This window comes from Petaurus breviceps, unplaced genomic scaffold (genome assembly GCF_028583685.1).
Source record: "Petaurus breviceps papuanus isolate PSGF00001 unplaced genomic scaffold, PetGlider_PUasm1.0 126, whole genome shotgun sequence".
Lineage (NCBI taxonomy): Eukaryota > Metazoa > Chordata > Mammalia > Diprotodontia > Petauridae > Petaurus > Petaurus breviceps.
Window position 1 is genome coordinate 65,613,406 of NW_027185655.1, and position 15,685 is coordinate 65,629,090.

The following is a 15,685-nucleotide window of genomic DNA, read 5'->3' on the forward strand; positions in this document are numbered from 1 at the left end:
TAGAAGTGGCAGGATGGCAACCATCCATCCCCAAGGGTTGCTCCCCCACATTATGACTGCTGGGGGCTGGGCTGGAAGCAGAATTGGTGGTCTCAGGGGCACTGCCACTCTCAGGGCTCTTGGGCTGTTTCCACCACGGTCTGATAGGAAGTGGGGCTTGAGGGGCAGTTGTGGTTTGACTGGCCTGGTCCATGTTTTGTGCTCAGTCTCATCATTAGAACATTTTGTTTCTTCAGTGTGTTCCTCAGGTGTTCATTTTCCTTTATATAATGAACTCTAGTACAGCTCTCATTAACTCTTGATTGGGTTGTACCCTTAGCACCTGCTAATTTGTCTGTCTCCAGACTCTCCCGTTTTCAATCCATCCTTCAAACCTACTGCTAAAGTAGACTTCCTAATGAACAGATCTGAATGTTTCTCCTTTGCTCAAAAAACATTTAGTAGCTCCCTCCTGCTTACCAATAAAGTATACATTTTTTTTTATTTTGCAGTTAATTCAAGATTCTTACTATTTGCTGCCAGTCTTCTCTTCAGCTTTATTTATAGGACTCCTCTAGGCACATTCTGTACTTTGCTAAATGTTCGACTGTCTCTTTTAGATATCTTCCATAAGACCAAAATAGACTCTCCACCTGTTGCCACCAATTGAAATCCTTCTTTTTCAAGTCCCCAAACAGCTGTTAACTCTGTCACCTTCACTAATCCTCATAGATAGAAGTGATCCTGACTTTTGTTGAATTTCTCCTCATTCTATTTGGCCTCTCCTATATGTTCAACAATTTTCTAATTTCTGTTGTAGTTGCTTGTATACATATGTCTCCTTCCCACTAGACATAAGCTCCTTAAGTTGTGGTATGTATTGTTTTTCCTCATTTCATCCCGGATTTAACATGTTGCTTTGGACATAGTACATGCATCTGTAATGTTATTAATTGGAATTGTTTGAAAATAAAATAATGAAGAAAATTTATAAACTATTTTTATAAATAGTTTTTTTCTTAAAAATATTTGATATATAGGAAAACTCTGGGAGAGGGGAGGAGAGGAATACTGGGAGAAATTTAGGTAATGCGAAAAAAAAATCAAAAGTTATTTTTATAAAAAGAAAAATTAGCTATACAACTAAAACTATTTCTAAAGCATTTATCTTATAACTAATATGCTCCACTTAGGCAGTAGAAATCAATCAACAGGGCGGCCAGGTAGCACAGCAAGTAAGAACACTGGCCCCAGAGTCGGGATGACCTGGGATCGAATACTGGTGCTGATACTTAGCACCATACCCTGAAATAACTGGCCATGTAACCTTGAGCAAGTTGCTTAACCCCAATTGCTTAAAAAAAAAAGAAATCAATCAACACATTTAAAAGGTACCTTCTTCATCAATTCTGTTTAAAAAAAAATTTGTTTTTAAAACTTTGAATTCCAGATTTTTTCCCTTCTTCCCTCCTCATCCGCCCCCACTTGCAAGATAAGCAATTCAATACAGGTTGTACATGTGTAGCTACCCAAATCATTTCCATAGTAGTTACATTATGGAAGACTAACTATATTTCCCTCCATCTTATACCACCCCCCACTTATTCTATTTTCTCCTTTGATCCTATACCTTTTCAAAAATGTTTGCTTCTAACTACCCTCTCCCCCAATCTGCCCTCCCTTCTATCATTTTCCTTCTTATCCCCTACCCTCCATTTTCCTGTAGGGCAAAATACCCAATTGAGTGCATATGTTATTCCCTCCTTAAGCCAAATTCAATGAGAATGGGTTGTCCCATTCCCTTTCACTTTCCTGCCCTTCCCCTCCATTGTAACAGTTTTCTCTTGCATCTTTTATATGAGATAATTTACCCTAATCTTTTTCCGTATCCCAATAAATTCCTCTCACCTCTTAATTTTTTTTTTTGATATTATCCCTTCATATTCAACTTATCCTGTGCCCTCTGTTTATGTATACATGAACATACATATGCCCACACATATATATTTATACATACATACACCCTCCTATACATACATATATTTATATATACACATACCCTCCTATACATACATATATGTATGTATACATATATATGTATACACACACATATATTCCCTTCAACTATTCTCATACTGAGAAAAGTCTTATGAGTTACAATTATCATTTTTCCATGTAGGAGTGTAAATAGTTCAACTTTAATAAGTTCCTTATGATTTCTTTTTCCTGTTTACCTTCTCATGCTTCTCTTTCTTCTTTTATTTGAAAGTCAAATTTTCTGTTCAGCTCTGTTTTTTTTTTCATCAAGAATGCTTGAAAATCCTCTATTTAATTGAATGACCATATTTTCCCTGTAGCATTATACTCCATTTTGCTGGGTAGGTGATTCTTGGTTTTAATCCTAGCTCCTTTGACTTCCAGAATATCATATTCCAAGCCCTTCAATCCCTTAATGTAGAAGCTGCTAGATCTTGTGTTATCCTGATTGTGTTAACACAATACTCAAATTGTTTCTTCCTGACTGCTTGCAATATTTTCTCCTTGACCTGGGAACTCTGGAATTTGGCTATAATATTCCTAGGAGTTTTCTTTTTGGAATCTTTTTCAAGAGGCGATCAGTGAATTCTTTCAATTTCTATTTTGCTCTCTGGTTCTAAAATATAAGGGCAATTTTCCTTGAGAATTTCTTGAAGGATGGTGTCTAGGCTCTTTTTTTGATTGTGTCTTTCAAGCAGTCCAATAATTTTTGAATTATCTCTCCTGGATCTATTTTTCAGATCAGTGGTTTTTTCAAAGATATATTTCACATTGCTTTCTATTTTTTCATTTTTTTGAATCTGTTTTTATAGTATCTTGATTTGTCATAAAGTCATTAGCTTCCATTTTTCTATAGTCTAATTTTGAAGGAATTATTCCCTTCAGTGAGAGTTTTTGAAATTCCTTTTCCATCTAGCAAATTTGGCTCTTTTTTTTTTTTTTTGCTTTTTTTGAGGGCTACTGGGGTTAAGTGACTGGTCCAAAGCACACGGCTAGCAAGTGTGTCAAATGTCTGAGGCCAGATTTGAACTCAGGTCCTCCTGACTCCAGGGCCAGTGCTCTATTCAGTGTACCCTGTAGCTACCCCCAAAGAGTCCATTCTGGTTTTTTTTGCTTTTTGGAGGGCAATTGGGGTTAAGTAACTTGCCCAAGGTCACACAAATTCAGCTTTTTAAGGCATTCTTTTCTTCACTGGCTTTTTGGGCCTCTTTTACCATTTCAGTTGGTCTATTTTTTAAGGTGTTATTTTCTTCAGTGTATTTTTGGGTCTCCTTTAGCAGGCTATTGACTTGATTTTCATGATTTTCTTGCATCATTCTCATTTCTCTTCCCAATTTTTCCTCCACTTCTCTTACCTGATTTTCAAAATCCTTCTTGAGCTCCTCCATGGCCTGTTAACAGTTCACATTTTTCTTGGAGGCTTTTGATGCAGGAGTTCTGACTTCTTTCTCTTCCTCCTACTCCATACCTTGATCCTTTTTGCCCCCCAAAAAGGACTGTATGGTCTATTTGTGCTTCTGTTGCTTGCTCATATCGCCAGCCAATTACTTGACTTTTGAGCTCTTTGCCACGGTAGAGCTCTTCTTCCAGAATGGAGAGAGCTTTGTCCCAAATCTCTGGGGTTTTTGTAGCTGCCAGAGCTATCAGGAGGGCACCCTCTCTACAGCCCCCACAAGCTCTGACTCACTGGCCACAGACCCCAGGACCACCACACAAGACCACAATCCATATCCAAGCAGGTCAGAGCAAGAGCGATTACCCTCTGAAAGGTCACTTGGTCCCCCTACAATCTGCAGGCCAGAAGCTCCTGAGGCAGCCTCTGCCACTTCTTGCCTCAGGTGCAGGGACCGGATTGTGCTCTCCCATCCCCCTCACCCCCATTCAACAGAGTTTCTCACTGACCTTTTACTTTGTCTATGGTGTTTATGGGTTGAGAAATCTGGAACCTGCCACAGCTCCTGGTGATTTACTCTCCTGAAGTTTGCTCTGGCCATTGTTGATTGGGGCTGCCCTTGTGCTGGAACCACATGGCTCACTGTGCTTGGCTCCCAGTTCAGTGTGATAGACCCTTCCTGTCCATCTGCCATGCTTCCTTAAGTGGGAGATTTGTTTCTCTCTGTCACTTTGTGGGTTCTGTAGCTCTGAAGTTTGTTTAGAGTCATTTTTTAAAACATTTATTGGAAGTGATTAGAATGGGAGCTCATACCAAGTTTGTGCTTCTACTCCACCATCTTGACTCTGCCTCTTTTTCATCAATTCTTAAACTCCCTTATTACAAATGGTTCTTTGTGGATGAGGTGTATGCAACAAGAGGCACTTGGATATTTCATAAGGACTTGAAGAGCCCAATGCAAGCACAGCAGGCTTTGAAATAGGAAGGGGGAAAGCAGGATATAATATTCTTTGCAAAATTCAGTCTGTCCAGAAATGATTTAGTCCAATTCATTTTCAAATAAGTAAACTTCAGTCAAGAGTGGTTAAGTAAAGCTAGTCAGTGACAGATCCAAAGCTAGAACTCAAGTCATTCAGTTCAGTGATTCAGTTATTTCCACACTGCTGCCTCCCCATTGAAAGACTATGTGTTTAGTTTACTTTGAGCTTTGTTGCTGAGTTACAAAAAATTAGATGATTTTCATGCCAATACATATGCAATGTATATATGGCAACAATTCATATGGCCAATACATAAGCAAAACCTACATTTTGTACGTAAACAAAAAACATTAATATTCTTATGTGGTTTAATATATGTGTACATTATATAGCTGTTTCTATCTCTATATTTCTCTACTGTTTCTGAAGTTTTTTAATCATTTGAGAGCAAGTTGTAGCAAGTCTTGGTCAAAGGACTGCTCCTAAAGGAAAGGAAACATGTCCCCCCACTTCACATCTACCTTTTTCCCTTAAAAAGTACAGAAACAGGGGCCTTAGGCTGGAGGAATAAGAGAAGCTTTATGTTTTATAACCCACAAACCCATATACACCTTGATAGTGAGGCACCCTGCTGAGAGAGGGAGAGTAGGGGCTAGCAGTGTGGGGTTTCTCATTGGGTAGCTATCACTGTGGTTTAATATATGCTTATTATGCAGAGATGCTAAATAGCAGCCCTACTTTCAGTGGTTCTGATGGGATGATGGACCTGGATCCTAAAAGGAAAAGACCAAGTCTTTGGAAGCAACCCAGTCCCTGAATTTTCCCATTCAGATCTTTTCATTATCTTTTTTCGTACATAAGTACCGTGTTTCCCCGATAATAAGACCTATCCTGAAAATAAGCCCTCCCCTTACTGTGTAAGATTCCTCTAAAATAAGCCCTCCCCCGAAAATAAGCCCTATTGAGATTGCTACTGTAGTGAAGGTGATTCCCTGCGCTACACGCTACATTACGGTACCCTCTGTATGCACCGTCCCCCCCCTGTGAAACGCACGCCGCACTCCGAGCTGCATCCAATCAGAGCTGCAGCAGTGAGCGCGTCATCCTGTTCTTCCCCAGTGATTTGCTTATTGAATAAAGGTACATTTTTTTGTTCACATTTACCTGTTTATTAAAATTGCTGTCAATGTTCATTAAAATAAGCCCTCCCCTGAAAATAAGCCCTCTGGTGTTTTTCTGTCCAAAAAAAAAATAAGACAGTGTCTTATTATCGGGGAAACACGGTATCAATCTTATCCCCAGTAGGTTGAAGATTCACTAGGAATTTGACCTGTACTACTGGCATTACAATAAACTTTGACTGGAAGACAGTTTGAGTGCTTGAATTCTTTCCAAGCAGAAGCTTCCCTGTACCCTGATATTTTGAGGTTCCCAGCAACCCCAAACCACATCATTTTCATGTAAATCAGAGGTCTGTCCCTCAGCTCTGCTGCTGTCTCAGTCTCTCTCTCTCAATCAACCCGTCACTAGAATTGTACTATTATAGCCATTTAATGTTATTTCCTCTCTCATACCCCCTGCCCAAAGACCTTCTGCTTGTCACAAAGGAAGAAGCAGTAGAGTAAAACAGGGGGTAGGGAGGAAGCTTTCCCATGACTTTTTAAAAAATCTTTATTATTTGTAATATATATAGGCCTGACATTATTCAGCACCATCACCTTTGTTGCTATTGATGGTAGAGGTTTTGGTCCAGACCTCTGATTTCATTAGTAGAATAGAACCCCCACTGTAGAAATTCCCTCTACCAATATAGATTGGTAACTCTTCTCTTATAGTCTTAGCTGCCTGGGGCACTGAGAAGTTAAGTGATTAGTCCATAGTCATGCTATGAGAGACTAGACTTGAACCTAGGTTTTCCTGACTCCAAGTCTTGCCTTCTATCCATTATATAAGATTGCATAATATAAAAAGCTAGAAAGTCATATATTTTAGAAAATGATAGTAGACATACCAAGTCCCTAAGAAAATCCCATTTCTTGGCTCCCATATCATAAAGCCCAACTCCACCATCCATAAAACAGCAGACTGCATGGCCCGGAGGAAGAGAAAAAGCTTGATTCTGTGTCAGAGTTGGAGGAGGAACAGCTTCACTAGTTGAGGATGTATAATGACTTTTGGTTGGAGACTGTGCTGAAACTGTTTAATTTAAAGAGAAAAAGTGTAAATTACATAAAAGTATTGGTCAAGCAGTCAATAAACTTTTTTTTTCCTTTTTGAAAGGCAATTTGGGTTAAGTGACTTGCCCAAGGTCACATGGCTAGTTTTTGTGTTAATTGTCTGAGGCTGGATTTGAACTCAGGTCCTCCTAACTCCAGGACCAGTGCTCTATTCAGTCAATAAACTTTTATTAAACATCTGCTATGTGCAGGCATTGTGCTAAAGCTAATACACTCCTCAGATACTAGAATTAAGTCATGATAATTCATTTAAAATTAAAATGTTCAATTATTTATTTTCTTTTATAATCTGAATCTTGTGAATGAAGCCAAGATATTCTGACCAAATTTTCTGTACAAATAAAGGAATACTTTTTTGAGATACTGCTTGGAGAGAATGTGTATATTATACATAACCCTGGTATCTTGCTTACACACACACACACACACACACACACACACACACACTAGTTAAGATAATCTTACAAAAGAGAAGTACATATAGTTACAGAGGAATAAAAATTTAATTAAAATTTCATTGGAGAAGTATAGTCCATCCTTTTCCAGGGTTCTGACTTTTAAAAAAATAACAAGAAAAATCCCAGATACAATGAATAATGCTATAATATTATAACCTTCCCTAATACCTCTTATAAAGAGAACTTCAGCTATTTTTAAATAATAGAATTTAAGAGGTGGAAGGGACCATGTAGAATATCTGGTTCACTTCTCACTTATTTACAGATGGAAGTAAATGAGGTCCAGGTTTTTTGCTGATTGACATGAACTGACCAGGTCAAATTTGAGCTAAGGACAGAATTGGGAAATGAACTCAAGTCTTTTGACTCCCAGTCCAATGCATTTTGCAATGCCCCATACTATTTGACCTCCAATGTTAATTTCAGACTCCTAAACCTTACCCTTGAAGCATAGGTACTACTACAAACTTGCAGAATCTGTTGACCCTCAGGCATGAAATCATCACTGAAATGTTCCTATGGTTCAAGTTAATTGAGTTCCCTGATGTACTAACAGTTACACTCTCTACTCTTTAAAATGCATCTTGACAAGGGAGGAAGGGAAAGAATCTGCAATTCCAAGTTTTAAACATGTATATATATACTATTATTATTACTTTATATGCAACTGGAAATAAGATATATAGGCACTGGGGCATAGAGATCCACCATATCCTACTGGAAATTTGGAGAGGGGAAGGGGAAAGATATGGGAGAGATCAGTTTGGGGGAAGGGATATCCAGTGGGATTGCTATTTTGGGGTGGTGGGCAGGGGAAAAATGGGGAGAAAATTTGTAACTCAAAATCTTGTGGAAATGAATGATGTAAACTAAAAAATGAAAAAGAGAGAGAAAATAAAATAAAATGCATCTTCATCATATTCATGACCTGGATGTCATTCTTCGACTAACCCCTTTGTTTAAGAGTGTTTCTGTAAAGAAAAGTACATTTTAAGAACTGCTTGCTACCCCACTGGTTTTTACATTTCCTTCCATCTCCAAATACTGTTATGCTTTACAAAGTTAGTTTCTTGTCATCTTGTCACTTCTACAGAAAATCAGTTAGTTTTCTGAACAAGTGTTAAAACTTCTGAATAATAAGTTTTTCCCTCCTAATTTTCTCTCTCTATTATGTATTTTATATATGTAATATATTTTTTGTATAATATTTTAAAATCTTTATCTATATATAATATCCTGAAAACATTTCATACCTTTCTTTTTTTTTTTTAACAGAAAGGTGACATAATGCATGCAGATCTAAGGCTTTAAAATGGGTCCAAGCTTCAAATATATATTTGCTATATGGCTGATATTGGTATGTGACTAGAATGTGAATATAGGGAGTAGAACAGCTTTTCCTGGAATAATCACCTATTGCAAGAAGGCCTCCGTGACTTTTCATCTGGAAGAGAATATGATGCTCTGTAGATTTCCAGCTATATTGTCAAAGTGAATCACGGGACATATAATCACATCAGACTGCATACAAGGAGATGTTAATTTACCAGATAATTTATTTTGGGCCCTAAGTACATCCATTCTTCTGAGGCTTTATAGCAAAAGTACTAGACCTTATAGGAGCTGAGAAATCCAGATTCAAGTTCCGGCTGCCACATGCCACATGCATGATGTTTCAGTGACTAGAATGCCAAACTTGGATTAGGAAGGCCTTTCATTTTTCTCTTTGTACTCTTAGCACTTAACACAGTACTTTATAGTTTGCAAAAGCACATTATATATATTCTCTCCTTTGACTCTAATAACAACCCTTTAAAGTTGGTACTACAGGCACTGAATCAAAGAATTTCAGAGATTTAAGTGACCTCAGTGGCCATCTAGTTCAACCCATACCCTAAAAGACTAGCTGTACAATACACAAGACAAGGGTTATTCCCCCTGTCCTGGGCCCTCTTCTCTTTTCTCTCATACTATTACAATAAGTGATCCCATCAGCTCTTATCATCTTAACTATCATTTCAATGCAGATGACTTTACTTGGCTAGACTTCATCTCTGTCCTGACCTCTAGTCTCACATGATCAGCTACCTAACAGAAATCTTGAACCTATAAATACTCCCCGCTCCTCCCCCCTCCCCCACCACTTTCTCCTCTAATTATGTCAGAAGGCCCATGCAGGCCTTCACCACCTCAGGCCTGGACGATTGCAATAGCACGGTGCTTGATCTCCCGGCTTCAATCCTGTCCCCACCCTAATCTATTCTCTACTCAGCTGTCAAACTGATCTTCCTAAAACTGACTCTGACTCTAGCACTCTATCATATTCAATCAACTGCAGCGATTCCCTCATACTGCCAGGATCAAATATGAAACCCTGTTTGATTTTTAAAGCTCTTCATAAATTAGTCCCTTTCTACTTTGCCAGTCTTTTTACACCTTACTCCCCTCCACGTACTCTTCAATCAAATGACCCTGGCCTCCTGGCTGTTCCTCACACATGACATCCCATCTCTCTCTCTAAGTGTTTTCATTGGCTGTGTCCCATGCATGGAACACTCTCCCTTCTCAGTTCCACCTCCTGGCTTTCCTGACTTCCTTCAAGTCTTAGCTAAAGCCCTGACTTCTTCCAGAGGCCTTTCCCACTCATCCTTAATCATATTCACTTTGGAACTATCTCAAATTTATCCTGTCTGGATGCAGTTATTTGCATGTTGTCTCCCCTGTTAGACAGTGAGCTCCTAGAAAACAGGTACTGTCTTTGGCCTTTCTTTGTATCTCCAGTGCTTAGCACAGTGTGTGGCTTATAGAAGGTTCTTAATAGATACTAGTTAACTGACTTCTATTTGATAAAAGCACCCATTTAAAATCTTCTTTGGGTCTCTTCTGCTCATTTATTCTTCAAAGAATCTAATCTCTCCTGCCCCTGCTTCTATGAAATGCCTCAATATCACAATCAGATTCTATGTTACCATTTTTCTTTTGATAATTGCTTTCTGTCCAACATAACCTTCTCAGGATGTAAATATTCTCTTGAATATCTGATATAAAACAACCCTACTAAAATCTAAAATTATAACATTGATTTATCAATCATCAATAATTTGTTATATGTGCCATGGAGTATACTAGGTCTAAGGAATAATGTACATTAGAGTGTAAACTCGTTGAAGGTAGGGATTGTCCTCTACCTTTTTTCATCTCCCTAGTGTTCATCACTACACTTGGCACACAGTAGGTATTTGACAAATGCATGTTGATTAACTGACTAAGGAATACAAATATGGAACCAAAGTAGTCCCTCTCCTCAAAAAGCTTACACATTTTTTAAGGAGAAGACAACATATACACATATAAGTACAGACAAAAATAAGTTTCTAAATACTCATAATACTTATAATGGAAACACTCCAAAATAAGTATGTAAATCTGTATGTGTATGCACAAAATAAAGGGTAATTTGTATGTGTGCATGAGCACACAGCAGTTGAGAAGGATTAGGAAAGGCTTTAGGAGGAGGTGGTGTCTGATTTGAGTTATGAGGGAAACTAGGCATTCTAAAAGACAGAAGTGAGGAAGGAGTGTATGTCAGGAATGGGGAAAAGACATGAAGATGGAAAAGAGAATGTCTTTATACCTGTTCACTATATATTATAAGTATAAACATCACCCACTTTCCAGCCACTTTCTTCTTCTGAGCCATATAAAAAACCTATTAAAAAAATATACCTTACTACTTTAATGTTGCTTTGTCCTTTCTCAAGCACCTTAGAATTGTCTGATATTGAGCCAAGGACCATAGAAGGATCATCAAGCTGCTCTCTTAACCCCTTCATTTTGAAGATCAATTAATAAGCATTTATCAGGGGCTTGCAAAGAGACAGGTCCTTGGGATATAAGATCAAGGTAATTAAGCCCAGAGAGAATAAGTAACTTGCCCAGATTTACATGGGGGGACAAATGGTGGAGCCAGGACTGAAATCTGAATCTTCTAGCTTTGTAGTCATCTAATATGTCAGAGTCCCAAGGCTTTTTATTTCTGTCACTTAGGCCAACCCAAGACACCTCATAAGCCTGTAACACTTATTAACAGCTATCATATTTGTTATCAACTGGAAACGTTCTTATCAAATAATGTATTTTTACTCACATTTTTTTTTCGGGGGAGAATTAAGTACATGTAAAACATGAAATCCTGTTTTCTTCAATTTAAAATTCTCAATAGGTGTTGACCTTGAGACGTTCCAGACTCTTAGTACTCCAACTTGGGAATCTAATAGAAACACAAAAATTCCCTTCAGTAAAGCCCAGTTTTGACATTGGATTACCTACATATAAAATTTAATAAAATAATTCTGAAACTATAACAAGGGATTTTAGAGCATTTTGTTGACATCCCTCTTACAATGTAGTATAATAATATATTCACATCACCATAGCTCATTTTACATATACAACAAACTATGTGACAAATTTTATTTACATAGATGTACATATACATACAAACATACATATACACATGTGTGTGTGTGTGTGTAAATTCACTCCCTACTTCCTGGCCATCTGCTCCACAGCCTTGACAGCTGCCTTCACTGTCCTGGAGGTATGAGACCATTTCAATCTCTGGCTTTGCCCTTGGGGCTCTAGGTCTCTCTCCTGGTCTCCTACTTCAGGTAGACCCTAGTCATATTTTACTTTACTCTCTGCTTACTAGCCATCTTCTCACCCAGACCAAATAATATTCTGGAGGTTTCATCTCTGGAAATTTTGCCGGAGTACTTCAATACTCTCTAGTTCTGAATCATGATCAAAATTAAGTCTGCATCTGTTCCAGTGTCAGATTACTCCCCTATGGCTCCACTCACTGTCTCTGTAACTTTCTGCATCTTAATACCGCACCTCTCCACTATGTGTACTGTTTTCCTCTGTGTTAATATCCTAGAAGATAGGCATTATCTTTGATTTTGTCTTTGTATCTCCAAGGCTTGACACAGGGCTTAGCACCTAATAAGTGCTTCGTAAATGATGGAGAAGCTGGGTGGTGCAGTGGATGGAGTGTCAGTTCAGGAAGCCCTGAGTTCAAATCCGGCTTCAGACACTAGCTGTGGGACCCTGAACATGTCACTTTAAAAAAAAATGTTTGCTTCAGTTTCCTCATCTGTAAAATGGAGATTATAGTAGCACCTTCCTCCTAGGGTTGTTGTGAGGATCAAACAAGATAATATTTGTAAAACTTGGCACAGTGCCTGGCACATAGTGACTACTATATAAATAGTATCTATTATTATTATTATGAAATGCTTTTCATTTACTTACTTATACAGATTTCAAATATATCATTTCCTTCTATTAGTTCCCCTTCTATTACTCTATAGCTTAAAATACCCTCTTAATCACCATATACATTTCTTACTAATAAATATTTTTTTTTCTAATCTACTATTTAAATCACTCTGATCTAACCATTTCCCTACCTATTTCATACTTGCTGGACATTCTCGCTCAGAAATAAGTTCTAGGTGGAGATAAGTCCTTCCTTTGATTATTTTCTCTTTCTAATCTATAGAGACAGATGAGACAAAGTATCCTGGGCTTAGTGCACTTGGCAGATAGATAAGGAATAAAAACAGTTGATCTCCACCCTCCTTGGCCTCTTTTTCCTCCAAACCTCCTTTCTAATGCTGCCAAAGTGGCCCTCCTTTTCATCCGAGGTTTTGTGTTCTACCATCTTTGACAGAGGAAATTACCTTCCCCACACATAGACATTTCTCCTCATGCTAGCCATGTGAAACACAGAAAAGCAGAAAAACAATAAGGAAGGATTTTTTTTTAAAAACCTGCAACTTAACCAAAAGCCAATTTTAAAAATAATAAAACACATAAAAGATAAAGTCATATTTGTATGACATGTTATATCAGATGCTAAGCATACTTCATAAAGGGATTGTGCATATTTTCTTCAATGCATTAAGTTAAATATCAGAAACTGTTGGGCATATCACTAATGAAGCCAATGTTGGAGGTTCAAGCTCAGAATCCCTATTCATAAAAAACCTGTTTCACATTCATGGGCAGCTAGCTGCCTTGAAGATGCCTAATACTGGTCATAAGGATAATCTGGTGAAGAACGTTCGAAGAAAGCAGCACAATTTCTTTAAACAACTCAAAATACAAGGCATCTTCTTTAAACACACATAAAGCTAGCACAATGGTTTAATAATATTAACAAGTCTTTATCAAAGTGCTATTCTGATGCCCTGTCATGGCATTCAAGTGACCTGAGATTCTTAATGGCTAAACCAGAAGAACAAAAGCTTTGTTACATCTCAAACTAAAAAAACACCCTCTGAGTATTAATCCACCCTCGTTGTCCAGCATGGGCTTATTCTCAGGCCTAGGTCATGGCTGACCAACTTATTAATGAAACCAACAAAGGTTACTGATCTCCTTCCACAGTCATTCTGTCAAAACCTAATCTTCAGCAAACTAATCGAGCAAAGTCTCACACGTACACACTTCTAACTTACTTGATAGTTCCAGATAAAATTACATACATCATGGGAATGGACACTAGAAACATGTATGGTCCTCATTTCACCTTGCTTTAAGGAGGAAATTCAAATGTAACGCAGGCAACTTAAATGGTTCTTATCTCATTTTTGTCTAAATATCATGATATGAAAATTCAGAGTCACCTTTAAAGATGACTTTCTATTTCCTTTTCAGATTTATATATTGCCTCTGGAAGATCTTAGGAGCACAGAATTTAGGATGCTTTAAGAATTTAATAATTCTGTACAGAATTAATTAGAACAAAGGCTAAAATAGATTTTTTTTTTCAGAATGCAATGACTTCAATAGAAACTCCTCAGTGAGACTTACCTCCAGTTATAAACATCCCAGGGGCAGTAGGAACCCAGGCTAAGCACTGGACTGATACTGCTGCAGTGGGAAAATTAAATGTTGTGATACAAGAGAGTGATTCAGAATCTACAAGGCGAATGCCATTATGCAAATTTGCCACAAGGAGATAGTCAGTAGACAGTGGGTCCCATTCTAGATCTGTAACAGGATCCTCTTCATCCGTCCCTTCCAGAGATTCAGGTCTCAGAACATGTTTCTGATTCTTAGAACCTATTTTTTTTTTCAAAAGAGGAAACTATTTATTTACAAAATCAACCATTCACAATTTATAATACATCAGATTACCATTCTCTGTATTCCATGAATCGTTTTATAGTACACCAAATTACCATTCCCTGTACTCCATGAATCATCTATGTACAGAATCATGGATATAGGCAATTACTGTATAAAGGGGTATAACAATTTGTTGCTGTAAATACATTCAGATTGTGAATATACCTGTTAGGTTTAGCAAGCATTTTATGAACTCATTGAGAGTCTTTTCTCCATGTTAGTGTAAGGGTGGAAAAAGCAGAACTGTTACCACTCTGCAGTTTATGGGTAGAAGAGATAACAAAGAAAAATAATTACCTAGATCAATAAGAAATCCCTTAAATAAATGTCAAATAGCTTTGCATTTTCCAAAAATGTCTTAGATCTTAAAATAATTTATACAATAACAACAACAAATGCAAGCCACTTTGAAATTTGTATGAACAACATAATGTCTCTTCATGATTTCAGAGGACTGATGATGAAACATGCTTGACATGACAGAGAGGTGATTGGTTTAGAATGCAGAATGAAACATATACTTTTATATAGCCACTAAGGAAATGTGTTTTGCTTGATTATGTATATTTTTCGTTATGAGAAATTTGTTTTTCTTTTCTTTTTCTTCCAATGGGGTTAGGGGACATACAGGAGAAAAAAGATATTTCAGATGACTTAAAAAAATAGAGGGAGGTGTTACAGATATAGATTACTGCCTGCACTTTCAGATGGGATCAATGAATTATGAGTTTTACTTAGCTGTTTTACCTCATTACATGAGAATTCCAATGGAGTGGAAGCAATTTAGAAATGTTTGTAATGTAAAAATAAAACATATCAATAAAACTTTAAAAAGAGGCTCCTATGAATATTTCCCTAGCAGGAAGCATAGTGTTTGGTATCTAGCAAGCACTTAATTTTTTTTCCTTTTCTCTTTCTTTCTTTCTCTCAGTCATTCACATGAAGAAACTGAGACTCAGAAATGTGAAATAATTTGCTGACAGTCACAAATGTCAAAACCAAGATTCAGAACTAAGTTTTCTGATTCTAGGTTCAATACTCATAACTACACCAATAATGATATTCGAAGAAAAGGAAAAAATCTGAACATTAAATCAATTTTTTTTGTAGAATACTGAACATATATACTTATTGTAATAGTAAATGAAAATCATTAGCTTCTCTTCTAAATATCATTTGCTGGGGTGGGATCTTATTCATACTGAAATGATATTTAGAAGAGAAGCTAATGATTTTCATTTACTATTACAAGAAGTATATATGTTCAGTATTCTCCACAGTGCCTCACACATAGCAGGCATTAATTAAATATTTGTCAAGTGAATGAATGAACTAATAGTTTGACAGGTAGCAGGATTACTGCTTCGCATTGTGACCTGTTATCTCAATCACAAGTCCCAGGGT

At 37.3% G+C, this 15,685-nt stretch overlaps 1 protein-coding gene across 1 annotated transcript in view; it reads right to left on the bottom strand.

Moving 5' to 3' along the window:
* Positions 1 to 15,685, bottom strand: part of WDR17 (WD repeat domain 17) — a 111,967-nt gene that overhangs the window by 71,513 nt on the left and 24,769 nt on the right. Inside the window, exons 5-7 of the mRNA XM_069096691.1 lie at positions 13,964 to 14,215; positions 11,232 to 11,354; positions 6,401 to 6,585 (exon numbers count right to left, since the gene is read on the bottom strand). Of these exons, the coding sequence (XP_068952792.1) occupies positions 6,401 to 6,585; positions 11,232 to 11,354; positions 13,964 to 14,215 (560 nt within the window). The remainder of the gene's footprint in view (positions 1 to 6,400; positions 6,586 to 11,231; positions 11,355 to 13,963; positions 14,216 to 15,685) is intronic.